This window comes from Pundamilia nyererei, unplaced genomic scaffold (assembly GCF_000239375.1).
Source record: "Pundamilia nyererei isolate P.nyererei 1_Seehausen unplaced genomic scaffold, PunNye1.0 scaffold00088, whole genome shotgun sequence".
Classification (NCBI taxonomy): Eukaryota; Metazoa; Chordata; class Actinopteri; order Cichliformes; family Cichlidae; genus Pundamilia; species Pundamilia nyererei.
In genome coordinates this window covers 1,551,096-1,579,089 of record NW_005187489.1, presented here as the reverse complement: position 1 = coordinate 1,579,089, position 27,994 = coordinate 1,551,096, and the positions used below count along the sequence as shown (strand labels likewise).

Sequence of the window (27,994 nt, the reverse complement as noted above, 5' to 3'; positions counted from 1 at the left end):
GAGTCAAATTTTCTTTGTTGCAGGTCAGAAATGCAGAAATGCTTTAGAGGAGGAGCTGCAGTACGTACAGTAGTCTGGATCTGCTTAAACACAAAGTTGTCAAATGATTAAAAATCCCGCAAAAAACCAACTCTCTCCTTTGTTTTCTGAATCAACATTTATTTCAGTCTCCAAATACAGGAAGTCCAGTTTTGGCAGAGTATATTATTCTGGCATTTACATTAAAACCAAGCTAATAACATCATATAAACAAAGACAGGCACATGAAACATCAGCACAGGAAGTCATCCACTTCACCTAAGATGAGAGGATATAAAAGGCTAAAGATGTTGTTTTAGTACAAATTAACCACACTTCCTGCTACTTGTTTAGGTTTGTTCTCTAAACAACAGGTTTAATATAGGAGGGGAAATTTCGCACAGTGTGGCATGTGTGTCGCCATATACTCAATATGTTTGGTAGCAGCTGTGTGGGTGGTCTGACTATATTTCTCACACAGCATGCCCGACTGGGGATTCTGAATGTCATCAAATGACTATAAGCAAGTGTTTGAGGGCATTCCAAAAGCAATCCATAATGAAATTATCTCCAATTTAGATCTTAGCGGCTTCATTTACTTCATTGTTACTGAGAAAGTGTGTAAAATGAAAACTGTTTTTAACACAGCGCTGCTCTTATTTCGATTTTTTGAGGCGTGGTAAAGATCCTCGATGTTAGTGTTGGCGCTGAGATGAATCCTCGCGGTATAAGGAAGGCCTTTGACTGATACAAAGAGAGCAGTGTTGCAGAAACACACTGATGGTCCTTTGTGCTCGGATTGTTGCTGGGGGCTTGAAATGAAGAAGCTATGAAGCCTTAGTCTCTCTGATGAGCCTCATCTTTCATTTTACACGCATACAACTTTCAGACTTTCAAAATAAAAATGCAGGTTAGATCAATATTTCTAAAGATCATCTATGGAAAATGTTCTCTACAACAAGCACTCGTCTGATGCACACAATTTAACCCTTTTATCTCAGTCATTAAGTTAAGCAGTACATATGCGTCTCAGTATATAAATAGAGGTTAATGCAGCGTATGCTCTGTGTCTTTAAAGTGGCAGCTGAGGATCTTTACTACAGTGAGACATCAAAGGATGAAGGGTTTACAGGGAGCTTTAGGGGGCATTCTGTGGATTTGAAGGAACGGTGGGTCTGGCGCTGAGGTACTCCAAAACAAAAACCTGCAGGATCTTATTGAGGTTCTCAATAGTGGAACGGTCCAGGTTTTGCTCGTTGTCATCAAACGTGTGCCACACAGAGGGAAAGGGGGAGGGGATAAGGTGAAGGACCCGAACACCTGGCAGAGAGGCACATTATGAGGATCACCAAAGAGAACAACACAGTAAGGGAAACTGCTGATTTAGTTTTTGTGTTGCTTGAGGGTCATACCTCTGTTTAGGAAAGGTATATGGTCATCCAGCACATGGCCCACGTGGTGATTTGGCCAGAAATACTGCACGCTGTTAGGATGGTCCACCAGCTGGCTCATGGAGTGAAGACGCTTTTCTAAGTTTAGAAAAGGCAGAGCAGAAAATAAAAAGTTCAAAGGTTAGTGAAAACACCTCACATGTTAATTATTAATAGTAAAAAAATAATAATAATAAACAATTTGCTGTATTTTCTTCTTTCAGCTACTCATCTGCTTCTGTTTCCTCCTCTATCACACCAACCCTCTGCATCTCCTCCTTCGATACCTCCTCTCAGGTCTTCCTCTTTTCCTCCTGGTCCATATTTAGCAACCTTTGTCTTTTATCTCTCCTCTGCACATGCCCAAACCATCTCAGCCTTGTCTCTCTAACTTTGTCTCTAACTCCTCTCTCCCTGCACCAATCAACATGGCTGTATCTGTCAAGGTACGGCTGCGTGGTGGCAGGATGTAGGACCCAAACACAGGATTTACAACACGGGAAGTTAACTGAAAACGGCAGCTTTATTGCTGGAAATAATTCTACACATTTACAGAAACCATCCCAAAAACAAGGAACTGGAAACCAGAGAACTAGGAATTTACTAGGAGCACAGCGGCAACACGCAGAAAAAAGGATTTATGACATGACAAAGACAGAAGAAAACACAGGGCTTAAATACACACGGGAGTAATGAGGGAAACAGGAGGGAAACACGGCTGGGACTAGTCAGACACAACGAACGGGGAGGGAGCAAAACTGAATACACTGAACACAGAACAAGAAACTATCAAAATAAAACAGGAAACGTGAGATCTTCACTGTGACAAGGAGACATGACTGACAAGGGGAATCAGACATGAAACATGGAGACAAGAGTAACTAAACGTGGAACACAGGGCAGGCATAGCGACGGAAAACTAGAGACTAGAAACTGAGCATATAACACACAGAGACACAGACTTAAGGAGACACAGCTGACAGGGAAGACAGATGAGTAAACATGGAGACAGAACAAAACCTAAACTATAGACGTGGAAGGCAAAGAAACAAAACCTAAGAACTTGTAATCACAAAGAACTTTGGAAGCTAGAAACACAAAAGACTAAACCCCGGAAAGCTCTAAATCTAAACACTGGGTCACCAGGCCCAGGACCGTAACAGGATCCATGCAGGTTAACTAGTTTCCATTAACAACCCTTTAAGCCACAAACCCATGACTGTTATCACATTAATTTATTCATAATCTCATTGAAATGTTGCAATTAAAGGATAATGTGTTACAAAGGTGAATAGCTTCTATATGGTGATGACTAACAAGACTCATGTAGCTGCTAATGTTTGGTGATCACTCAACCTCGCTGCACCAAAGACAGCATATTATACATAAAGCATTAGTGAATGATTATTCACCGATGTGCTGAAGTCTGGAGAGCCAGGCTGTTGTGCTTGGAAACTGGTTGCCAAAGCGAGGACTGGGAGCGCCGATCAAATCCAACAACACAAACAGATCCTGGAGGAGCAGAGACAGGACGGGATGAATGATGCCCATCTCTCATGAGAAACTCTGTCTACACACCCCGGCGGTAATTCCCCGTTAAGCAGCTCATTCCCATAATAATCACACCTCAGCGGTGCTGCTTTGAGGTGATTACATCACGTGCTCCACGGTGCTGCACATAAAACACACCAATCTGTCTTTCTGTCTGTCTACACGCATGCACACACACGCTCACACACCAGCAATGTTGGGAAACTTTATCTCCCCAGTTTTTGGATAACAGTTATCTCTTTATAGCGTGGATACGGACATATATACCGGGTACAAGTGACATCATACTTTTATAGAGCGTGTAATAACTTCTGCTCCATATAAAGCCCTCCGAGCCTCCCTGGTGATGAAATAAGTGGCTGTGTAATTCTTTCAAATACAAAACTATTTAAGAAATGCACTTCAGTTGTTCGAGTGTGTAAGAGGAGATCAGGGCTAAGCAGATTGTACTGAAATTGATGTTGGCTAACAAAAGGATGATCTTGAGTGTGCTTAAGTGATTATCCTAATCCTCCGTGATTTGGACAGAGAAGAATTAGGAGAAGTGATGTTTACAATGCCGTGCAGTTGGTTGGTGTCTGCGGCTCCTGGAGGATGTGCGGTGGCCTCCATCTTCTGGGCAAGGTGGCGAGAGCCATACAGGGAGTCTGTGGCGGTCCACTGAAAAAGAGCCTCCTCCCCATCAAAGAAGAGTAACTGCAGGGTCAGGTTGGAATTTAAGCTCTAAACAGAGTAAAAACAAAAACCAGTAGAATTACTTTTTATCCAAGAGTTTTGCTGCCATCTAGTGTTGTTTCATAGTACTTGACAGAAAACTAAGAAAAATGTTTTTCAAGGGAAATATTCATTTTATTCTTTTGCTTCATTGCTCTTTTCTAGAACAGATTTTTTAAACACACGATTTATCAGCTCTCATATTGATTATGTGTCCTCTCGTCCACAGAATGCATTTGAATTCAGTGTGCTTCCTATTTCCACCGTGACCTCTGTGACAGACAGTTGAGTGTGGAAAACACGTCCCCTGGCTGATCTCTCTGTCACAGACGATGTCACTGTCCGCCCAGCAGACAGGAGGCTGAGCTCAGCTGTGGAACAGGAAAAGGGCAGAGGAGCTAGCTGCATGAATGCTAATGTTTTTTTTTCTTTTCTAATGCATTAATACTGAGCAGAACAATTAAAACGTGTATGTACTAATTAATTTAAAACATCCAGAATGTAACTTGAAATGTTGCTCTTATCCCGATCTTGAGTTGTAGTGTGGACGCCTGCAGGTTCACAAATGAATATAAAAAATATTTAGTGTTTGAAATGTGTAGGCTACATTTGAGCAACATTTAAATGCCTTTTTGACATCAGGCATAGAAAGCCAGCAGTGCTGGAGCAGTACCAATAGCTCTGGACTCACCTAAATGGATTGCAGCCTTCATCAATGCTGGTTAACTCAACGTGTCATATCTCTGCTGTGAAAAACGTCTGCATCCTCTTATTCCCTGACTCTGTGAAAGCTCTTAGCAGATGGCACTGGGCAAATTCTTATATTTCCATCATGTAAGGATCAATACGAGCAGTGAATTGATCTTAATAAGTGTAAAACATAGAGCCAAACTCTCGTATTTTCCTTTTTGCAAGAGATCCTAACTGGTGTTTAAAATGCACTGGTGTACTGGTGGGAGCTGTATTACCACACAATGATGGGCGGCTACGTCAAGTCCTGTGAAACAGGTTATAGCACCACCTGTGGCGGCAATAACATGAAGTCTGTGGACATTTATGCACAACTCACCGATGGTCCCACCGGAGCATTTCAGTCAGGCTGAGGTCTGGACTTTGACTCGGCCGTTGCACAACCTTGATTGTTTTCAGCCGTTCTGTTATAGATTTGTTGCTGTTCTTGGGATCATTGTCCTGATGTATGCCCTAGTTTTGGCTGAACTTTAACATTTTACATGATAACTGAGGCCTGTAGAGTCTGAGATAAAGCTCTGGGGTCTCTCTGGCCATTACACAGTCTGACCTCGGTTTGAATTCGGTGGGACGCTCCCTGCTGGGAGGACCGGCAGCTGTTTTGAATGTTTTCCGCTTGTCACTGATGTTTCTCTCTGGAGAATGATGGACTTCCAACTGTTTGGAAATGACTTTGTAACCCTTCCCAGATTGATGAGCAGCAACAGTTGCTTCTCAAAGCTCATCGCTGATGTCATTCATTCCTGGCATTGTGTTAATGCACACCTGAGTCGCTCACGCTGATGATGATCAGCCAATCAAGTGTGACTGATTAGCAGCGCCTGAGCACTTGTCTCTTAATTCCTATATGAGGACGTAGTTTAAATTGTTTTTCACAGTGGTGTGAAATCTTTTCCTAATAACTACAGAGCCTGGGTGTTTAAGATAAAAATATATTATATCAAAGTGCTGCAGGTAGGAAAATTGAATGCTCTTGGTGTTTTGTTACCTCTGGCCAGGTTTCCTTTCAGCTTTCATTTGTGTTGTTGTTGTGTGATGTTGTGTTGTTCATCGTGATTCATGACCACAGTCAAGTCAGTGCTGATCACAACCTCTAAAACACCAAACACATTACAGACTAGCACCAAAAGGCTTGGGTTTCAATGAAACGCCTGTTACTAATGATGTATAATGTACCATTTTAGCTTACTGTGCCCTGCAGCTGTAAATCATGACTTAGAATTATACCTTGTGAGCTTTCAGATCCAGATCCAGGGCTCTTGCCAGCTCCAACATCATGGCACAGGGAACGGCAGAATCCGTGGCTCCTTGGAACTCTCTTCCGTGCCATTGTGGTGGGTAGTACTTGGAGTCGTAGTGACAGGCTAGGACCAGGCGGCGTTTGGCTGATGGGTTCAGGGTGGCAATTAGGCTGGTGAAGGGCAGAGGTCCATATGGTGTTTGTGACACAAACTTGTCCTCTGTAACGTCCCACTGTGCTCCGAGCGAACCGAGGGTTGTTTTGATGTGCTGCGGACACACACGCAAAGGTTTTTATGTAATTTAGCCTCTCCTTCATCTTATCATCTCCTTACTACTTAGCTAAACCACTGAATATACTGACCTGATTCCTGTTTTGCAGAATTAAACAGCATTTTATTATTACCAGTGGAATTGCATTTACTACAAATGTGGAAAGTGTCCTCCCAGGTGTAAAACATTGTGGTTTTTTGGAGGAAATATAACATTATTTTTACATTTTTCCTGCCATCCAGACGTGTGCATGATAACACATGATGATAGTAAAGATGACTGTTCCTCTAGTTAAAGACACAGATCTGGTATCAGATCAACTTACGTCCTGCACAGCCTGGCTGCCAGCAGACCCTGGATACCTGGTAACGAGCAGTGGTCTCAGGTCCCTCTGCCACATTTGCTCTACATCAGTGTGCGACAGGGCAGCGCGCATCTCATCCTGTGTTAGCGTGACAGCTGTGTGGTACAACTGGACAGGACCAAAGAAGCAAGAGATAAAATGAATGGATTCAACTGATACTTAAAATAAGTGGTTGTCAGAAAAACAACAAAAAAGTATTGCTCAGCAGGCTTGTTTTTGTTCATCACTGCAGAGCATAGAACACAACAAGCAATTCATAAACATCTGTTTTCACACAGCGTGTGCAATGGTCCACTTTTTTCCTCAGCAGCTGTTTAATAGTAGCAGAGAAGCCTGTGATGGATTCAAGTTAAGTAACTGTGCGGGTGACGCATAGACTGCTGTTGTGTCATAATGATACGTTCATCCTGTCATGTTACAGGAAACAGCGCTAAGATTACAAACATGGGGAATTTGGATGTTTCATATATGCAGGAACTTCGGGGGAGGAAAGAATAAATGTAGCTTTTTTAACAGAAAAAATAAAGGAAATATGAGCTATGAGTAACTTGATCATATGGTAAAGCTGTTAAATAAAAGACAGTGTCCTTAATAAGCTGTGAAAAAAGCCTGTCGGGACACAAGAGCTAATTAGAGCTTTGAGAAGAGACACAAGTTTACAGAGTGGCTCCTTTAAAAAAGCAAGCATCTAATGAACAGACAGGAGGCAAAGACAAGCATAGTTGTTAACATGGAATTACTCTTCTTTAGTAAAATGCCAGTTTGCTGTTTTGTGCAAACTATAAGAGTCAGTTCAATGACTGCTGATTCACAGGCCTAAAAAACCGCATTGATCTTCCAATCAGTCCTGTTTCATTTGGTCACAAAGTTCACCTGCTGAGAAACACTGTTGTCCTGGTAACAAACAGGGAATCGGGGGGAAAACAGCTGAGAGTAAATATCAGAGACCAATCAAAGCCCGCGTCTGTGTGCGGCTCCATTTTTTCTATTAGGCCCTCAGCTAGTACTTAATTGGGAATGTGGTGGAAACGAGCGGCACTCCAAGGTTATAAAATATTCATATAGATTCAGAGCTTAAAGGAATAATATTAAGGTTATTATCAGTTGATGTGGTCATTATTCACTTAATGAATTAGTCATTTATATTTATGTTATGTTTGTTGGAGTTGGAATAAATGGCCGAAGCAACAAACTGACAGATTAACTGACTCTTTGCTTCGGCACTGCTACATCTGCAGAACCAACAACAACATTTGCTCTTCTTTGCAGACAACAACAGAAGATACGTTCCCCAGGTCTGTTTATTTCAGCGGAGGCACAAATATTCACTTACAAAACCTGCTCCCAGTACGTCTTAAGCCCATAGTGGCTGACTCATGCAGCAGGCCTGTGTTTGCAGAGGGAAAACTATAATTATGTGGTCACACAGACTGAATACAGCCCTTCAAAGAGCTGGGGCTCACTGAGCTCATAGAGGGTTAAAAGGGGGTCCACTTAAGGTCTATAAATACCAAGACCCACAATTGGAGGATCAATGATGATGGCTGTGCTGCCATAGCAACCAAGCACAGGGGAGAGGAGAAGAAGAATATAGATGAAGAAGATTTATGTCCAGGGATACCCTGGTGTACCTCAGGAGAATTACACAACAGTGTTAAAAGCGCAGGTGATTGTTCTAACGTCATGAACACATATTTCACTTAATTATAAAGATGTATCCGATTACTTGAGAGCCTCTCTTTTTCTCTTATGGAGTAATGTAACAGCAGTAACGGTGCAGGTAACCACAAACAATATAATCACAATATAAAGACATTAACATGCTAAAATTACTATTATTTTTTTTCTACATGGTTAATTATTAGTCCCAAAACGATCAAATCATTCGGCACAGATGCTTTTAAATGATAAAAGCGTCACAAAGACAGGAAATAATGACAGTAAGCAGTCATGCTCGTGTCGAAAGCAGGTTACTGATGGTCAGAGTAAACACAGCACGTGGTAAGTTCTTATTTTAATGGATTCATATTTGGAGCAGATTTCTCTCAGCGTTTAAACACATGACTGTGAGGCAGTACCACGGTGCATTCAGGCCCAGAACGCGAGCAGATCCTTTGAATATATTTACCTTTTCTTCTGTCCATGGGATTCCGTTGGTGTAGTGGATGAGGGTCACGCAGACAGCCACAGTGTGAAATAAAGACATTGTGGAGGCAGCGTGGCTTCGATCAGCCACTGATGTAGTCGCTCCTTTGCACATTCCTGTCTCTCCTCTGTGAAAGCTTTCAGATCATGTGAAGAGCAGGAGGGAGGACTCTAAACCGCAGCGCGTCACCGTCTGTGTGTGTGTGTGTGTGTGTGTGTGTGTGTGTGTGTGTGTGTGTGTGTGTGTGTGTGTGTGTGTGTGTGTGTGTGTTTCCACTCCCAGGAACCGCATGGGTGCCTGACACAGTGACCCCAGAGTCATTTGATAGGTGCTCATTTTGAGCAGCAAACCGCACATTCTGTATGTTCATAAGCTGCAGGTCACAGCGCAAAGCCCAGCCACGTGAGCGGGAGCTTTACCCTGGTGCACCCTCCTTATTGTTTTATGCACACAATTTATCGTAAACACATAACAATGAAGTATATTTATGATGCTTAAATGATGTTTTAGTTTTCATCTTTTTTAATGCGTTATTTTGTTGCTCTCTGTTTTTTGATGGGATTATGAAAGCATTGCCATTTAGAGATGCAGCTGCATTGTTCCAGTGCAACTCCTGATCTGTGTTTATGGAGTCACGAGCTCTGTGCGCATTAAAATCGTTAAACTCACGTGCTTGTGTTTGGGTTTTCTCCCTTATAGAGAGGATTTCCTGGTTTCCTATGAGCCCCTCTATAATCCCCCCAAAAGCACCCCAGTGAAAACCGTATGTTCAGGGACATATAGGAAATGAGTTATCAGCCACTTGTCACCGCACACTGGTACAGGGGTGTGTAGGATTAGCATAGTGAGCTCTCATAGCAACTTTACATTTTATTTTTCCTTCGCTTTCGAGAGGACACGTGAACCCAAACCATGACGGTAAATTGGCACTCACTGCATTAACAGATCCTTAGGCTCCCCCCCTCCCCAATAGGTTTCTATTTATTTTAATTAAATAAATGCATAATTTTTCACCTATAATGTTTTTAAGAATACGCCCTGGCAAAAATAAATAAACACAAAAATATTTGACGAATTTTCCTGTTTATATTATATTAGTATTATTATTTCTTAATCTAATTAAAATGTTCTATTATTTTGCTACTTTTTGATATTTTTTCTGACCGGCGCTCCAGACGTCATCTACCACGTGGTGTCTTTACCACGTGACCAACCCGGAAGCCTGCACCGTGTGTTTGGCATGTCAACATGTCTGAGAGGAGTCTCCTGCTTTAGAGCTTCATTTTTCTAACCGTAGGGTTTTTTTTCTTTGCACCATGGCGCAGGAGGTGTGCGGCCTGAAGGCGCAGCTGCGGGAGAAAGAGGAGGAGATCGCAGCTCTGAAGAACAAACTGGCGCAACTGGAAAAGGTGCGAAAGTGAATTCACGTCTGTGTATCGGTGTGTTTCGGTGTGTGTATGTGCCTGATTTCTTGTGTGGCATTAACGGTGCAGTTATAACGTGAGCATAATGGGAGCTTAGTTTAGTGACGATATCGGGGAAGGACCTTATGTTACTCCAACACCTCAGAGTTTATCCGGCTATCACAAGGTGTCGCCACAGCAACCAGCTGCATAATTAAGATTAAATGCATCATTGAGACAAGAGTTCATATTCACCTGATCCTTACAATCTCAGAGTTTAAGATGAAAAGTTTGCATTAATTCTTATAAAATAAGATTCCCCATTGTAGGCGTCTAATTATTATATTATTACCTGACGTTTTTAAACCTTATTTTAAATTTAAAAAATCCCTAATATATTCATTTATGTGAGCCTACAATTTGTTTTCTCCATCTAACCATGTTTATTGATCGTTTATCTTATCTTCTAAATATGTCACCTATTTGTGCTTTACTTTAGCCTGCCGGTTATTAATTATTATCTCTTTCTAACATTTAATCTTTGACCTTTGCTGATCAAACCTTTTTATTTCCTCCTGTTTTCACATGTTTTGAGTTAATACCATTCAATCCAAAATCATCCATTTTTTAAGAACATTTTCTGTTCGCCCAGATGATCCAAAGTTTGGACATGATTTCTTTGACATTCCAGCTTCATGAATCAAATACTTTCCTGGATTTTTTTAAAGACTCATCCAACTCACTTTCTGATCTTTTTTCATAGACTGAAATCTCTTTGAACATGAATAGCTTGGAAGCTGTCATGAAAAAGAGTGAAATGTTCAAGTGAACCAGGATCTGTAATTTAATATAAATGCATAAAACATGTCTGAGTACTGGCTCTTTAACATAAGGAAAAATCAAAGTAAAAATTCAATGAGAGTGGTCACATGGTGCAGCTGTAATCTGAGTGCAGCGATACATTTGTACATCAGAGTTTATCGAAAAACACAAAATACTTCAAAACCTTCAAAAATACATCTGGATTGATTTTAGAGGGAAACTGTGGAAGACTTTGGTGAATAAAAACTATGCAAATGTATTTGGTGTGACATCAGAGCCGAGCTGCATCGGTGGAGCTACATCAGAGAGTGACGCCCCTAACTCCGCTCACAGGCAAAGCGGCTCTCACCAACGAGGACATCATGCGGTACAGTCGACAGCTCCTCCTGCCCGAGCTTGGTGTGCAAGGTACGGATGGCTGCAGATTACACTCGTCTGATGTTCAGAGCATTGTACCAAGTGAGGACTGATTATCTGCAGGTCAGCTGAATCTGTCCAAGACATCCGTGCTGATTGTGGGCTGTGGAGGACTGGGCTGTCCCCTGGCGCAGTATCTTGCAGCAGCAGGTGTTGGTAGGTACGCTTGTTGATTAGAGGACATCACCACCAAAGTAATCAGCTCATTAAAAGTGGCGTTTACTTAAAATAATGTTGAGCCATAAAAAGTTAATTTTTGGTGAGTAAAACGATTAAAGCTGAAGAGACAAGAAAACGTACGGTATAACATTTAAGATTTAACATTTAGTGAATTGAAATAAGAGAGAGTTATACTACCTGTTTTCTCTGGTGGGGTGTCAGGCAAACTTTGGATGCATAATTTAAAAGTTTGCACCTTATGAGTATACTCATTGGTATCAGTGTTTGATGAGTTTTAAAGCCCTTCTTGCCTCCCCAGGTCGCCTCGGCCTGCTAGACTACGATGAAGTGGAGCTGAGTAACCTGCACAGACAGGTGCTTCATGGGGAGGAGAACCAGGGCCAGGCCAAGGCGCTCTCTGCTGCCAGTGCAGTTCAGAGGTACAGACTTGGTACTGTTTTATTGCTGCAATCAAGTGTCTGCATGTGAACAACTGCTAATATCTATGCAAGAAACCAGAGACTGGGTATTTCTCTTTTTAGTCCTGGTCACTTTAAGGAAGCCTTGGTTGCATGCAGGTAAGCGTGAAGGACTAAAACATAGTGCAGTGGCCACAAAACCACCGTCCTTCATCCCAGCACAGTTTAAACTCTTATTCTTCATTTAGTTCCTACATTCAACAACAGTAACGACATCTTACTTTGACATTTGCTGTCAGCCCTGCAGGCTCAGTCTGACACGATAGGCGACGGCTTCCCAGATTGCTCTCTGTGTACACTGCGTATAATTCGTGGTATGCAGATGTGTAGAGAATACCAAAATCATCTAGGACTTCAAATATGAAAGATTTTTTGAGTATACTGTTACTAATCTGTCTAAAAATGCCCTCCCGCCCCGAACTGGAAACAGAGAGCTTACTGTTTGGATATTATTAGTAGATGTTCAGTAACTGTGATAATTAGTGTATTTTATGCTTTGTGCAAACATTGGGCTGCGTTATAATGCACACCGGCGCTTTCCAGTCTCACCACAGGTTATATTTGGTTTTGTATTTCACCCCAGTCTACAAATATTTTGTAAACATGTTATTTTAGAGACAGCTGTTTTTGTGCCTTTTTGCCACACAGTGGGCCTTCTGTGGTTTCGCGCACACGTCTTTAACCTACGGCCACACGAGGGCGTCAGTTCGCTGACTAGCAAAGAACTGAAACATCAATTTAATGCTGTGCAGCACTTGTTCCCCAGTTTTATTGAGCCTTGTTGTTAATAATTGCTCTTTAATGATCGTTTCTTGCATGCACGATGCAAATGACGTGCGACTGTAATGTTTGTCAGTGTTTTTCCTCTGCGTTGGAAGTCGAGATGGCAAAGATGGAGAAGGAAGGAAGCACGAGCAGGTTTCCGACAGGTCTGCTGCCACAGTCGGGACTCACATGTTGCGTTTTTTTTGCTTTCTTGGCTCTCGTGCTGCTGCAGGACAGTTAAAGTGTTTGTATTAAATGTGCTGTTTATGCAGGACACAGACTTTATAGGGAATTACTTGAATCTGCATTTATCTCTGCAGGTTAAATTCCACTGTGGAGTGCATTCCCTACCACCTGCAGCTCTCGCCGGAAAACGCTTTACAGCTTATTCAACAGTATCCTCTATTGCACAGACCTCTACTTGTAAAATCATGAATATGTCACATAGCTGCTATCTGCCAAGTCTCGTTCTGTGATTACTTATCAGCGCACATGAAGAGAAATTCAGAAGAAGCTGTAAGTAATGCGTGTCTGATAAACCGCGAGGACGCCTTGACTTCACTGACCTCATATATGACATTGTGGCTGATTGCTCAGACAACGTCCCCACTCGTTATCTGGTGAACGACGCCTGCGTGCTCAGCGGCAAACCTCTCGTGTCGGCGAGCGCCTTACGGATGGAAGGGCAGGTAAGGTAGAAGGCAGACCCTCGTTTTCCTCATCGGTGCAGTGGGTACAGTATGCGGTATCTTTTGTGTGTCTGCAGTTGACGGTGTATAACTACCGTGGAGGCCCCTGCTACAGATGTCTGTATCCAGTGCCTCCACCTCCAGAGACGGTGACCAACTGCTCTGATGGAGGAGTGTTAGGAGTGGGTGAGTCTTGTTCCCTCACCTTCACAGAGGCCACAGTCGGTGTAAATTTATAATATTTTATAATATAATATTATAATATTTTCCACTCGTATTGAAGTTCCAGGGATAATGGGCTGCTTCCAAGCTTTGGAAGTCCTCAAGATTGCCTCTGGACAGGGCTGTATCCTTTTTTTCTTCACCTTCTTGTTATATATAGTTTAGTTATTGTGCTTCTTTGCATCTGAGCTTTTTTGCTTAGTCACCAGAATTGATTAACAATGAGCTGCTGAATGATAAGGAGGGGAAGGGAGATTTTTGTCTGCGTTCTCTGAGTTGACTATTTATTTGCCATTGTCGTGTTTTCATGCTGGTACTGAGAGAATAGACGCGCCCCGTCCTGCCTTCTGTATTGCACTTTCCCGGCTAACGCCTCCCGTGATGCGTCAGCCGGGAAAGTGTTGCACCATATTCCCAGCAAAATCCCCGAATGTTGCTATGGCTTTTAATGTACCAGTGGGAGACGCACCAGAACCTCTAAATGGAGCGACACGGTGCTTCTCAGAAGTAAGTAGCCTTGTTAGTAACCTTGACCGGGCGTGCCAGCTTCCTGCGGCCAGCAGCTGGTGATGTTTGACGCCCAAGATGCCAGGTTCAGGTCGATCAGGCTGCGGCCAAAGCAGGCTGGCTGTGCTGTATGTGGAGAAAACCCCAGCGTGACCCGGCTGGTGGACTATGAGGCTTTCTGTGGATCTGCTGCCACAGACAAGGTTGGTCATAAGAGAAACTCACGGAGTTCCTCATTTTCTGCAGTCACGCCTATTTACGGAGGAATGCTGGTTTTTGAAGGTTTCAAACGTGTTTCCTAAATCAACTTGATTTATATTAAAGTGACATTTTTAAAAGTGCAAATAATTATCCCTAATTCTCTGAAAATTCTCTTTTCAGTGCCGCAAACTAAACCTGCTGTCCAAAGAGCAGAGGATCACAGTGCAGGTGGGGATTATATGGTGCAGAGCGCTCGGTCATTGCGTGACTCCCTGTATTTAGTGCTGTTTATTATATGATTACTCACAATTTTCTCAGTTTTCATGCACATTCATAAACTGATTGCATCTCGGTGCTGACCCAGCCCCAAATGGGAAATGACTTAAAATGCGCCTGTAAATTTTCTATGGGAAAGAATAACACGTTCTCTTTGGCACCGAGCGCAGGAGCGTGGATTGCATCTGTTTATGTTTCTGCAGAACTGCTGCTTTGAAACCCACTGAGTCATTTAGCACAGAGATGGGGATCATGATTGATTGGGGTGCAGCTGAGATTGTGCAAGAGGCTGCAGTTAGAAACAGTTTTGCTTCCTGTGAATTAAGGAAAAACATGTTAAAACGTTCATATTACTCTACAATTACAAGTCCAGGCACATGAGTAATTTTGGTTTCCCTGCTTACGTAGAAATCCACGGCTTTCCCCAAAAAGCGAAGCCGCACCTCTGTAATTGTAGCAGCTGGTAGTTTAAGTGTATTAAGGGCTGTTTTAATGTGATTCCAGGACTATAAATCGATAATGGACAGTGAAGAGCCCCATCTCCTGTTGGATGTACGCCCTCTGGTGGAGGTGGATATATGCCACTTAGCCTCCTCTCTCAGTATCCTTTAAGACACAAATCGTTCTGGCTGCACCATAATCGTGTATTTTCTCTTCGTGCGAGCCTCGTGTCTGTGTGGCTGTTCGCCTTACATTGCTGCCAGATATTCCACTCTCAAGTCTGGAGGAGAGGAAGAGGGAACATCTCCAGTTACTCCGGGAGAGAATCAGCCAGCTGAAGCACCAGATGGCAGGTGACTGCCAGCCGCCAGGTAACACAGCAAAAACACCATTTAGGGTGTGTTGTTTGAAATGAACGGGCACGTACAGTCACTTGTGCATATTCAGAGGCCACTGTGTAGTCTCACACTGCTGGGCCAGAGGCTTATTTTGGACAGCTAGAAACAGGTTGTAATGGGGTTGCTATGTGAGGCCTTTTCCAAAACAAGTACAGTCAGCCTGTGCAGCTGGCCCGCTTTACAGAAATTAACATTCAAAACATTATTTTGGTGACGTTCTTTAATCAGTGAGATAAATTTAGCCTGGACTTTACTCTGTCTCGATTTTTAAATATTCACCTGCTTGTACCTGATGTTGTGTTTCAACCAATCAAACGTAATGAATCCACCAGTCTCTCTTGACTTCTCTCTCCAGTTTACGTGATCTGCAAGCAGGGTAACGATTCTCAGAAGGCCGTGCAGATTCTGGAGAAGATGAGTGGATCAGAAGTGGACCGCGTCACCGTAAAAGACATCTGTGGGGGCCTCACGGCTTGGGCGAGGGGAATAGACTGCACTTTTCCGCAGTATTAATGCATTTATTATGTTTTTACTGTTAATAAAGGCTGCTTTCTGTTTGTTTCTCTGTTGTTCTTGGCTTTCTTTAAACTGAGCATCCTGATTAGAGAGAGGCTGTTTGTAATGTTCTCAAATGAAAAATCTCACAATGCAGTGGGACTGTTGGACAATTTCCTGAAATTTGTTCTGTAATATTCCGAGTATTAGTTAAATAACATATTAGCCCTTCAAAGTTAATCTATTCATAGACAACGTCCCTTTATCTTAAGCCGAGCGCACTTTAGGTAATAAACCTCGACTTGTATGAACTCCTTCAGTGTCCCCTTGCGACTCTTGCTTCCTACTTGGGAGAGCCATTTATTACAATTCGATCCGGGTCATGTGGAGTAAAGTTTTTTTTTCTTTTTTTTCTTTTGGCATGACCAAGTTGAAATAACGGAAAAGAAAAGGCACATGCGCACTGGTTCGAGCTCGAGCGGAGGCGCCATTGCTTCACATGGTGTGTAGTTCAAGTTTTCCTCCCCACTCATGGAAAGTCAGTTATGCGGACATAATAAAAAGACTCCAAGCCCCAGCGACGGTCGCTGCTCTTTTTCTCGTCGAGCAGGGGGAGTAGTCACAGCTGGAAGGATAATAAGATGCGCATGAATTTACAATCTGGAATAAAAGATAAGAGAAAATTAATGCACGGAGCGGCTCGTCTCAGCGAGACTCGCTGCAAAACTAAAGTTAGTATGTGTGAGCTGTGGGCTGTGCCGGAGTGCTTTCTGTGTGACTTGTAACAAAGTGCAGAAGAATAAAGTTCCGACTGCGCTTCCCTCACTTGATGGAGTCGAAAAGTTTCTTCAGCCCTCTCACAATGGATCGAAAAGCGCCCTGCGCCGAGAGCGAAGGTAAAGTATCCTGTAAGAAACGTTTAACTCGACGTTTGGCTTTAACCCGACTGTACCGGGAGAGAGCGTTCAGCGGCCAGGCTCAGAAAGCGCAGATTCGGGGCTTGTATAACTTGTTTTGCTGGCATTCTCGGCTCGGGTTGTGTTCTGCCAGCGAGCCAATCGAAAGTGGGAGGGGAGCAGATGTTCAGAAACCTCGGTTCCAGATGTTTGTGGGGTTTGAATCCGTACAAACACACAAGTGATGCCCTTTATCGACGTTTGCGCGTCTTGTGGCCTGCTGTTTTGGCGTTTTACGCGCTCGCGTACAGTCGCCTACTTACAACTTTCTCACAGTTAGCACAAGTCGAGAAATGTAGCGAGAGAATTTAAAATAATTGAAATTATAGACAAGCTCCAAACTTTGGGGGCGTGCTTTGCTCCGAACCTTGCGGATAATAATAAATGACTTTATATTTGATTTGAAAAAGCTCTGAATAAAGATTTGTGACAAACGTAAAATGAAACGTCCTCTTAGTGAATCCAGCTCAGCGTCTTTACACTGTAAGAACAGCAGCTGATTCATTCATACACCCTGAATGCTTTTCACAACTGTTTTCAGATATGAGAATGCTTCTCGTTAAAAAGTAGTGTGTGTGTGTGTGTGTGCGTGCGTGCGTGTGTGTGGTGACAGGCTTCCTGTGGTCAGAGTGGATTACTGACTTCACTAAGGAGAAGGAACAAAACTCCAGGATATGAAGTGTGTTGCTGTGATTTCACTGCAGAGGCCTGCGTATTGTTCAGACACTTCTCCTCCATCACCTGTCAGTCTGGTGACAGAGCTCGGGCGGTGTGAGCTCCAGCGGGTGGATAGGCTGTTAGTTTGAAAAGGACAGTATCATTTTGACAATAAACTGACTGTTACTGATGAAGACCAAAGATTCCCCCTATCAGGAGTTCATCCACAGAAACCCAGCTGTGCTTTTTTCTGCCAGCCCTCACTGATTCCTCCACTGTTCAGACGTTTACGTTGCAACTGGAAGAAACCCAATGTCTGCCTCCTCTCCCCCATCCTTACCTCGAGCCTTCCTCCACTCTGTCCATCTGCACCACCCGTCCTTGCCATGCACCCCGTCTGGACCCATCTACACACGGCTGTCCAACGGCAGTCACAACGCCCCCAGCCCCACCAGCTCCCGCAGCTCTTTCCATGGGGTGTCCTTCCTGCTGCAGATCGGACTGACCAGAGAGACGGTGAACCTGGAGGCCAGTGACCTGTCGCTGTCTGCTGTGAAGGACCTGGTGTGCTCCATAGTGGATCAGAAGGTAGGGACGTCTTCATTCATTCTTTATTATACTTAACAGTCTATTTTCTGTCATAAAGGACGTGCTTCACCTTCATTGTTTTCTTTAATCTCTTCTGAAATGAAGTGTATTGCACAAAAACAAGCTCGCTATCTGCAGGGAGCTTGTTTTTCACAGTGCAGCCGTGATATCAGAGGCTCAAGAGGACCAACGTGACGAAGCACCAGCATGTGTTTTGCCATCTCCTACCATATTCATCTGTTTTGGTTTTGTTTTCCAAAGCAGACATCTGCGCCATGTGGCTCCCAATGAGTCAAACGCCGCAGAAGCATGCACACAACAGCATCGACGCTCCTCCAGTTACGGTCTACTAGCGCCTGTTATTTATGCTGCTGTGTAAGGTCACTGGACACGATGCAAGTGCAAGTACAAACTCATATGCACGCGCATATATGAAGTGGTTTTGTGCCCGCTGTGCATCTCGAAGCATTTTTTTTCACATGGTATTGGTGAAGGAGTTCAGCCTCAGCAGAAGAACCGGCTTTAAGCACAAGTATAGGTTGCATCTTTCAACAAACGAGTGCTGTGGCGCGTTTACCTCGCCTTACTTTCTATGTTCTTGTTGTTTTGTGGTGAAACTGGTCAGAAATTTATAGTCATACTGCATGTGCGTGTGTGGGCTCTTTTTATAATGTGTGAAGTAAGAATGAGGGTTAAACATTTTAATTTCCTTCATCTGAAACAACCTCATATTATAAGCACAGCAAAGCCGCAGTACCCCAGATGTTATGGCCGTCATGTGAAGTGGTTTTCTTGTCCATAATCATATAATAATTACAAAAAGGACAAAAATAGTATTTGGTATAAATTGGAAAGTTAAACACTGTATTTGCACAGTGAAAAAAATCATAGTTCATATCTATCTGCTAAATGTGTGGCGTTTCTAACCATTTATAGGTGCTCTTATAGGTGCTGTACTTAACAGTTGTGAGGGATTAATAGTATGCAAAGCCTATTGGAATAATGAAATGGCTTCTGTGTGCATGCACATGTTTAACCTCTTGCAAATAATGATGATTACTCCATTTGTGTGTGTAATTATCATTGAGTGCATAAAAAGAGAGGGTGATTAAAAAAAGCACTTTCATCAGCCACTAGAATCTGAACATTTATGTAGGTCAGAGCCGCGCTGGTCTTTGAAGTCATGATAATTACAATTAAAAAGGAAAAAAAAGGAATTAGGAGCAAATTTGCGTGGAACAAATGGGAGACTGTGCGGGAGCTGTGTGCGCCGAGCCCGCGTCCTTTGCTTCGTGTTGTCCAAGTTGACATTCCAGAGGAGCAGGGTAATGTTGTTGTTCTTTACGAGGTCTGCTGATTCTCACTAGCTAGCTGGTTATGAACAGTTCTGGTTCACAGAGCAGAAAATCTCATCGCTGCACAAATTTGCATGGATCTCGTAACATATTGGTGCAGAATGTGCAACAGGAAAAGGTGAGGAAACACGATGCTTTAGAAACACACCTTAAAGAAAATCAGTGCAGCGCCTGCATTTTGAGTTGAGATCCAACCGAGATAAGGTCCAACTTTATCTCTGTATCACATGCGTTCATTCAAAGATGGCGGGCAGTCTGATAAGATGTGCCAGGTGATTATAAAATTTATGGCCAGCAGTCATGCGAGCCTATAAACATCTGACCACGCTGTATATCTTTTCATCATAATATACTGTACATCATCACCACAGAACACATCCAGTCTGTTCATCCACATTAGTGTGCAGTGCTTCTATTAAACACTGCCAGAAGCAGTGCACTGCTTCAACTATTTCATGAAATCCAGCCATATGGCTTTGATATCAGTGGAAAATATGACTGTAGGCCTTGTGTGCTTTCAGTCCATCCCTGCCTTCTTTTCTAGAATATGCATGACAGCGGTGAGCGATACAGAGTCCGCTCATCCCGGCCAACTTTCCCAGCTTAGGATCTCTGACCTTAGCCGGTCTAGCAGTTGACAGCAGTCCCAGGATGTCTCCAGTCAGCACAACTTCAGGTGTCTGTCAGCGCGGCCGAGGCAGGAAAAAGCGTTCGACTTTATGTTGTAATATCTGCGCGGAGATGGAGTTTGGATGGAAGCGTATTCCCCCTCTGTGGTGCCGTTTCCTCCGCTGAGAGCTGGCCTGCTTCACCAAGTGACTCACCGCTCAGCCATGCAACAAACAGGGATGCTTATCCCAACTCAGATCTGTGCAGTTCAGTGTCAGCCTTTCTGCTGTGTCAGCTGTTGTGAGCTTTCAGTGTAGAATCTGGTTGCTTACAAACCACAGCGGATATAACATTGACGTCTTGTTAGTCGATACATTTGTATTCAAACGGCTGCACAGTCTGTCCACCTTTGTGCTGATCATCCAGGTCTGGCCGCTGTGCCAGCAGGGCGGGATGGCAACTTGGATCCACTTTTCTTTCTCAGCGGTGTCCTTGAGCTCTTTTGTTTAGATAGCATAAAGAAGTCGATGCCCTACTGTCTGCTGTCTGAGCCAGGGTTTTTTCCCTTTAGACAGCCAGCTCCTATCTCCCACTGACCGGCTTGATTAGTAAACCAGGACTTAATGAGTCCCACTAACAGAATATCTTTTGAATTATTGCTGTTATTACAGGTTGTTGTGAAGGTTTTATGTGATCTGCCTCTTTAGACACACATATTGTCTCTAATCGGTACGTTATGTGCTTTAATATTTAAGATAGAAAAATGCTTGCAGCGCATCGCTCTGCACAAACACTCTTCTGCTGCACTTGCTCTAGGAGGGTATCGTGAAATCTGCAGTCACATTCCTTTGGTATCTCCTTAAAGCTTGTGATCATAGCTTAAGGATGAAAAACTTGTTTTCTGATCAGCAGAGTGCTTTACTTTGCTATAGTTTTCCTTTTGAGCTCACTTTTATCTGGAATATACTGTATTTCTAGTCCAGCTGTGGCTCTGAATCATGCCTCAAAGGTTAATATTTAGTAAACTATCCTTATAGTATTGAATGAGTCTCTCTGTTTCACATGGGGTCGTGCAACCTTTTATAATAGCTGCGCATTGTATAGTTTTTCTTCGGCTCATTCTTCTTCCTGCTAAACACCCGACCAACCACATGACTTGGCTGCTTCTACAGAATAGATTTTCTTTCTGTTCTCTGTGTTGATGTGAAGTTGGTTTTGATAGTAGCGGTTTGGCTCGTAATTACCAACTTATAGTGGTTAGGTCAACCTTATTCTTGCGCACCCTGACGCTGATAAGTTCAGTCTTTTAGAGCAGCTTTTGTGGTCACTGCTCTTGCGATCTGCTGAATGCTTAAAAGTGTAACTTTTTTATTGTCACCACTTGGCACAAGAGCATCAACCCTAAGCCAGGCTCCTTGAAGACTGTGAGAAAGGAGGAGGGGAGCCAGCCGTAGGGTGGAGGAGACCAACCCCTGTCAGGGTACGAAGAAGCCCAGATCTAACCCCGAGATGGCTCCCTGATCACAGCCTTGTTTCACCAGCCGGGTCCCGACTCCTCTGGTTTTGGGGGTTTGATGAATGGAGTGAGATAAACATCCAAAGCGTCCAGTTGTTGAACGCTTCCTGTTTGGTGTCGCCCAAGTCCTCTCTAGCAGCCAGCAAAGGGAGCAGCGGCGGGACAAAAGTTCACGACTTCCAGTTAGCCAGCTGGTCAGCCTGGTGAGCCAGTCAGCTACAGAGCATTCTTCTTTGCCCAGGCATTTTTGGAGGATGATGTGATGTTCCTGGGTATGGGTGGGATTCGAGTGTTATGAAACTCAGACGCGTGAGGCTAAATTCTTGCTGTGGTCGGAGTGAATATTTGACAAGTTGTAAGGAGCGCTGTAATGCCGATTTCACGGTTAACACAGATTAGTTTTCATTCCTGTTCAACTGTATTTAGTGCAACAATAGAATTTTCTGATGAATGTCGGCAGCAGCACGTTTGATATGTTTGAATTTACAGGGGAACTTGGCATCAGTTAAAAGTTTCTCTATCAAAGGCGACGATAAAGTTTAGCAGGGGGAAGGAAATTAGATTTTATTTGGCACTGGAGATGGAAAGAGAGCATGTTAGCTTTATGAATACTTTAATTTAGCCCTTAGGATGTTGATGCTTTTTCACTACAGCTGAAAATGCAATGAAAGGCCTCAGCCGCAGGTTCCCCCATTGGTTTTGTCAGCACTGTAACTCCCAGTCTCTGGTTCAGAGCTCTGCAGCTGCCTCTGTAATTAGCCAGACAAAGACCTTTTTGAGTCAGAAATGGGCCGTGTTGGACAACACACAGGAAAAAAGCAAAGTATTATAAAAACAGAAGGGTTTGGATCGCTCTAAACCTTTGAGTAATATCACTTACATGATGCAAGGTAACAGCTGGCGAAGAAAACAAGATCAGCTCAGAATTCTCCTCCAAGATTAATTAGACTGAGTTGCAACAGTGCAGAAGATTTGTGTTGGTCTGCATTCGTACGTGTACGGGACAGCGAGGCCTGGGAATGGAGCCATTTTAATACCCGCGGGCTCCGCGAGATATAGAATCTGTCCTGTGCTGAGCGCACAGGAGGCCCTGTAGGAAGCATGGGCACATTATAAAAATGCTGTGCAGTGAAAGATTTGAATAATGACTAAAACTGCTGTCAGCAAACTGAGCTGGAGCTTTACAAACAATAAACCGAGCTATTGAACGTAACATGACGCACTCATGACAGTGACAAAACACTGAACAGGTTCCTGCCTTGCACTTCCTGTCAGCACTGCACAGATCTACAAACAGCTGTCTATGTAGCTCCCCCTGTTAATACTGAACTTTTTCTTTGACTGCCATTAATAATTAAGAATTTTTTAATAAATCATGCTTTGATAATTGTTTTTTTGGTGGTTTTTGTTTTAAAAACACCTTTTCCAAAGGAGCTGTTTTATTTCTTGACCAAAAAATATATATTTGTGCCTCACGGTGAAAGTGAAACAGATGATTATGTGTAAATTAGTGTGTCACCTTTGCAGTTCAAACCTTTTTGCACTGTTTAGCACTGTTATTTAGAACTTTTTTGAACATGCCATGCTTTTAGAGCCCAGCCGATGAAGCATTTTTGATTTGTTGATTTCAAAATCCGATATTCCGATATACCAACTGGTAGTTTTCTTCTTTCAGACAGATGGAACATAAACATGTTTTTCACTTAACTCGTTTACACTCGGATCAGTTGGTTTGGACAAACATTTCAAACACGTGTGTTGCTAACAGAGAAGTTATGGCGTGCCTCTGAGTGACTCGAGTCACACTGATCGATCACCAAATAGATGATGTTGGCTGATAACACTGAAACAGAATCACCATAGTGTTTGTGCATATGACTTTTACTGAAGCTATCCAGCTAACACATCAATGAAAAAGACTATAAGGCACATGTGAAAACATTTTAAAGTAAGCTAGGCGTTTTTTTATTTAAAAACCCACAACGTTGGTTATTTCTATATTGACATTCACATAACTGCTTGAAAAAGATGCTGAAAATGAGTAAAGAGCTGCATGTGGCTGACCCCTGTGACCCCGGCCTAGCTGCATTACATGCCCAGTGAAGTTTACTGCAGGTCTGGTGACAACAGCAGGAATTCTGTTGTTTAGGTCAGCGGTCCCCAACCCCGGGCCACGGCCCGGTACCACTCCGTGAGTCGTTTGGTACCGGGCCGCGAGAGTTGCGGTACGGGTGTGAAATTTATGGTTTTCAGCATTTTTATCAGTTTTATGGTTAATTCGGTTTCCCTGGGTCTTTTCCCGTGTTATGAATAAATCTTTTTTTTTGGTACTGGTTTTACTTTGTTGAATTTTTCCGCTACACCTTAAACGCCGGTCCGTGAAAATATCTTGGACATAAACCGGTCCGTTGGGGACTGCTGGTTTAGACACAAGCTCCAAAACGATCGTATTAATCTGCAGTTTTTACTTCCTTGTTTGTTACATATTTAAAAACTTTTAAATGAAAAGAAAAAAAAAACACACTTTCTTTCTGTATCTTTCTGTCTTTGATACATTTAGGATTACAGCTACAGTAATAAAGTACAAATGTAAGACCTGTTTATTTTATTTGCTTGTATCACTAACTCATAAATACCCCTTCTGGAAGAAAAGCATTGACAGAAAGGCAGAGGAGACATAAACAGGTTATAAGGGGAAGGAAATAAGAGGTGAAAACAGCATCAAAGAAGTGCACAGATGGAAAATGGAGGCTGCAGTTCACATCGACCAGCGCTAACCGAAACACATGGGAAATAAATCACCACCGTCTCCCTCGCTGCTTTTCTTCGACGCTATAAGGCCACATGTAAATGTTCCTATGAAGCTAGCTGACATGTTTCGCCCCAGAGGACGTCTCGACATCACACGTGTGATCTGCATAGGGCCAGACGTTTCCTGGAAAGCACATTGAGCTTCTTCTCAAGGAAAAACGAGTCTCTCCAGTGTAAAGCAAACTTTTGGCTTTTAGCCTTTTCCCCAACATTTTGGTGTTCGTTTGAAGGCACGCTATCGTATTCCAAAGCCATAGAGCCAGCTAAATGGATATCAGGATGGGATTGCCGAAGAACAAAAGTCTTCCATGTACAAATCAAAAGCCAACGTGCACGAGGAATCGATCAATTTCCCCAGTCTTGGAGTAATTTGTGGAAAAGGGAGAGAGAGAAGAAAAAGGAAAAAAAATATCTCTGAAGTTAAGTGAGCTAAGTAATTTCTACCATCTGCAGTGCACATTTCTACCGCCTTGCTCTCCTTTAAATGTAAAGTGGCAAGGCAGAGCACGGGGCCTGGCCGCAAAAGTCAGTGAATGACAGAGTGGAGAAGCGTGGTCCTCTCTGGGGAGAGGGGGCAGGGGAGGCTGGGACAGCCCTTGGCAGTCCCTGCTTGGGGTGCAGAGGGGGTTGTGGGCACTGCGTGGCTGATGTTCTGTGCCAAAACCATCAGTAGAAGCCACTTCTGCCACCAATCACGGCTTCGCCTTGGGCTGTCTGTGCTTCTTGGTTGCTCAAACGTCCTTCATCGTATTTTAGCCAGTGGTGGGAGATAACGTGGCATCGCTCCAATCCCCGCTAATACGGACTCAAAGAGCTCCATCGCAATTATATTAACGTGGCACGCAGGAGCACTGCAGAGCTATTTAATGCTCGTACATGCTGGTGACTTTGTCTTTGCAAAGCCAACCACATGAAGTGATTTAGGAGCACTTCCCGAGAGATTCCTCGAGTTTCCATTCATAAATTTGTTACCGTGGCATAACGGATGTCTTACTTCACCTATTCATGTATTCATTAACAGGCCTTCCTCTGTTGACCAGCTTCTAACTTGACTGCACTTGCTGACAATGTCAGCATACTTAGAGGACTTCAAGCATGACAAATGCTGAAGAGAAACAGTTAAAGCCGGTGTAGTGACGAGGACTCTGCGCTACACCACATTTGTCCGCTCGACGCAGTTAACCACTAATGTCACTTCTCTGACTCGAGGAGCTCGTAAACTGAAAATGCAGAAAGTTGCTTGTTTGTGACCTTAGCAGTTAGCATCAGAACCATGTGCACGTCACTGACTGACACGCAGTGGCCGTACAGTCGTATCACTTTGGCGTTATTATCGATCCCTGCAGCACGAGCACGTCACAGAGTGTCTCGTTCGCTGCTGTTTTCTCAGCGCTCTTTGCCTTTCCTGTCTCAGTGCAGAGAGTGATCTGTCAGACTGATAGGAAGGTGGCAGAGGAAGTGAAATTACATGTTGATACAACAAGAATACAACAACAAGCTCTCCGACTTACAATTGGGAAACGTCTCAAGAAATGCACATCTATGAAAAAGCAGCACCCCAGGCAAAAGGGAGAGAAAAGTTTGGTTTGTTTGAACATTTCTGAATGCAAGGGGAGCAGTCAGCCACTTAATTTGGGCTCCTTTTGTCACTCTGTCTCGTTCTTCAGCCGTGCTTGCTGGTTAGTTCCCCTCAGAGCCGCTCCCTGTTTCCATATTCTCTCTGCTCCTGCTCTCCAATCTGCTGTGGTCGGCAGAGCAGCACAGCCCGTTCACTTTGTGTGCCTGCGTTCAAATGGCTTTTCTCTACCCTGCACTTGCTATTATTCTTGTCTGCGTGTTTAAACATTTAGAGAAATTGCCTCTCGGTGGCTGTTTTGAAGGAGGTGACAGCTAGAGTGTTGGAATTCGGCCGGACTGCTTATTTAGCTTTAGTTTTCCCTTTTCAGAGGTACATTTACGCGAAACTGTGTGAAACAAAGGCATGTCTGTAAAAGCAATTCCTCACTGTTACTCGGGAATAAAGTAAAGCTTATGCAGCTAGTCCTGAGCTACTTTCTGCTGCAGAGCCCACAGCAGTTATTAATGCTTTTGTTGAGCAACAGCAGCCTGTTTCTACATCCTGCCATTATTGCACACCTTCTGACCTTTTGCTCTAGCAGAACAAGAGAAAGTGCAGTTGCCATCAATCTCACAAAAATCCCCCCCAGGTTCACCTGTTTATTTGCCCCCTGTGGAGGTGAATCTGGCGGCCCTCTCTCGCTTCTCCAGGTCACAGAGAGGAGATGGAGTATGTGCTGCAGTATATCTTTGGGGTGGAGGTGCTGGCTGAGGATTGCAACGGAGCAATAACTCATCAGTGGCGTGCGGGGGCCTGGCCAAGCATGTCTTAGATCACACTGCTGTCTTCCTGCGAGGCCTTAGATCCTGTGACTCAGCCTTCCTCTCCTATGCCTGGCCTCTGGGCGCTGTTGCATATAAAACCCGCACACAGAGATGCTTGCTGGCGCACACCCACACGTGTTGGAGATGCGTCACTGAAGAGGGATGAGGCAGGTTCTGTCATGCATGTATAAAAAAAACTTGGTGTTGTTCGGCTGGAAGCCGCCTGGCTCTCGTCGAGGATACAGTGGCTAGTAACCAAGCAGTGACCTCACCACCATTATCTCGACTTCATTGCAGCGCTTTTGTTCTTAAGGCCAAATAACGATAGAAGGGCATTGTTCCTCCACATCCAGAAGAGCCTGCTGAAATTACTGTAGGATTTTCTTTGGAGTGCTTCACAGCTACGTTTGATAAAAGCAGGAGGACGTTCTGCTTTTGTGGTTGATGTAAATCGGGTAAGGTTTATAGCTTTCCCAGAGTCTCTTGGTGATTGAAAGAGGTCTAGAATGACAGGTGTAGAGTTTTCCACTGTGCTGTGGTCTGGAACAGGCAGCTGACCTAAACTCAGTGGTTAGACTTGCAATTCCTCCTAGTCCGGACCAGAAATGTAGATGCACACATGTTCACATAGATACACAGATATACGCACACAGCCTTCCACCTACAAAAACAAGAAAAGCAGCAGTGAATTAATTGCATCTGTACGTTTGGCACCAATTCAGACCCGTGCATTCATCATCTTGCAGAGCGTGTCAGCTACGGCTAAACCAGGCGCAGATTTATGTGAAAGTACACAGGGTGAAAAGCTGTTTAGTGTCCAGAGACGCTGGTCAAACTGCGGCCGCACAAAGAAGCAGAGTGAGTCTGTCTTCTGTGCAAAGTGGGGGCTGCGAGGGCTTTGAAGGAGCTGTGTTTCTGTGTCATGCATGCTGAAATTTGTCAGATATATTTAAACAAAATCAGGCATGTTTCTATTAATATGAAGAACTTGCTGCTGTGTTCCATGATGACACAGCCTCATGCAGTAAAAGCTATGAATGAACCATGAGCCGTATGCGACCACATGGAAGAAAACACGTTAGTCAGCCTCTAGAGTGAGAAAGTCACAGCTTCTCTTGCTGCTAATTCACCACGTGAGTTTCCTTTCCGTTGCATGCGGCTGCTTCTGTCGATTACCCCCAGTGAAGTCTTCCTTTTGCAGTAGAAAAGGAGCGGACGTCGCCAACACATCGTGAACATGTTATGGAGAGTGGTGGGATCCATTTGCTTAATCTGAAAAAAATGTGCAAAGATTCCTTCTTGAGTGTAAACCATTTGAGGGGAGTGCTTCTTCAGTCAGCTGCACGTACCTTTCAAATCCC

General features: G+C 43.6%; 3 protein-coding genes across 4 annotated transcripts in view; 2 read left to right on the top strand and 1 right to left on the bottom strand.

Moving 5' to 3' along the window:
• Positions 1-144: 144 nt before the first annotated feature.
• qpct (glutaminyl-peptide cyclotransferase) lies at positions 145-8,670 on the bottom strand. Its single transcript, XM_005738984.1, has 7 exons — positions 8,468-8,670; positions 6,301-6,447; positions 5,691-5,972; positions 3,555-3,722; positions 2,861-2,960; positions 1,431-1,547; positions 145-1,338 (listed from the first exon to the last, which is right to left on the bottom strand). Exons 1-7 carry the CDS (start codon positions 8,597-8,599, stop codon positions 1,157-1,159), a joined length of 1,128 nt encoding a protein of 375 aa, XP_005739041.1. The 5' UTR covers positions 8,600-8,670; the 3' UTR covers positions 145-1,156.
• Positions 8,671-9,684: 1,014 nt separating this feature from the next.
• Positions 9,685-15,807, top strand: mocs3 (molybdenum cofactor synthesis 3). Its single transcript, XM_005738983.1, has 13 exons — positions 9,685-9,894; positions 10,986-11,118; positions 11,191-11,283; positions 11,606-11,726; positions 12,851-12,925; positions 13,102-13,219; positions 13,297-13,405; positions 13,503-13,565; positions 13,988-14,151; positions 14,330-14,377; positions 14,930-15,026; positions 15,130-15,237; positions 15,620-15,807. The coding sequence occupies exons 1-13, from the start codon at positions 9,802-9,804 to the stop codon at positions 15,775-15,777; spliced, it is 1,380 nt and encodes a 459-aa protein (XP_005739040.1). The 5' UTR covers positions 9,685-9,801; the 3' UTR covers positions 15,778-15,807.
• A 487-nt stretch (positions 15,808-16,294) lies between these two features.
• The window catches only part of prkd3 (protein kinase D3), a 34,722-nt gene continuing 23,022 nt past the window's right edge, over positions 16,295-27,994 (top strand). For both annotated transcript variants that reach the window (XM_005738982.2, XM_005738981.2), the window contains exons 1-2: positions 16,295-16,655; positions 17,329-17,960. In XM_005738982.2, coding sequence (XP_005739039.1) covers positions 17,685-17,960 — 276 coding nt within the window. In that variant the 5' untranslated portion in view covers positions 16,295-16,655; positions 17,329-17,684. The remainder of the gene's footprint in view (positions 16,656-17,328; positions 17,961-27,994) is intronic.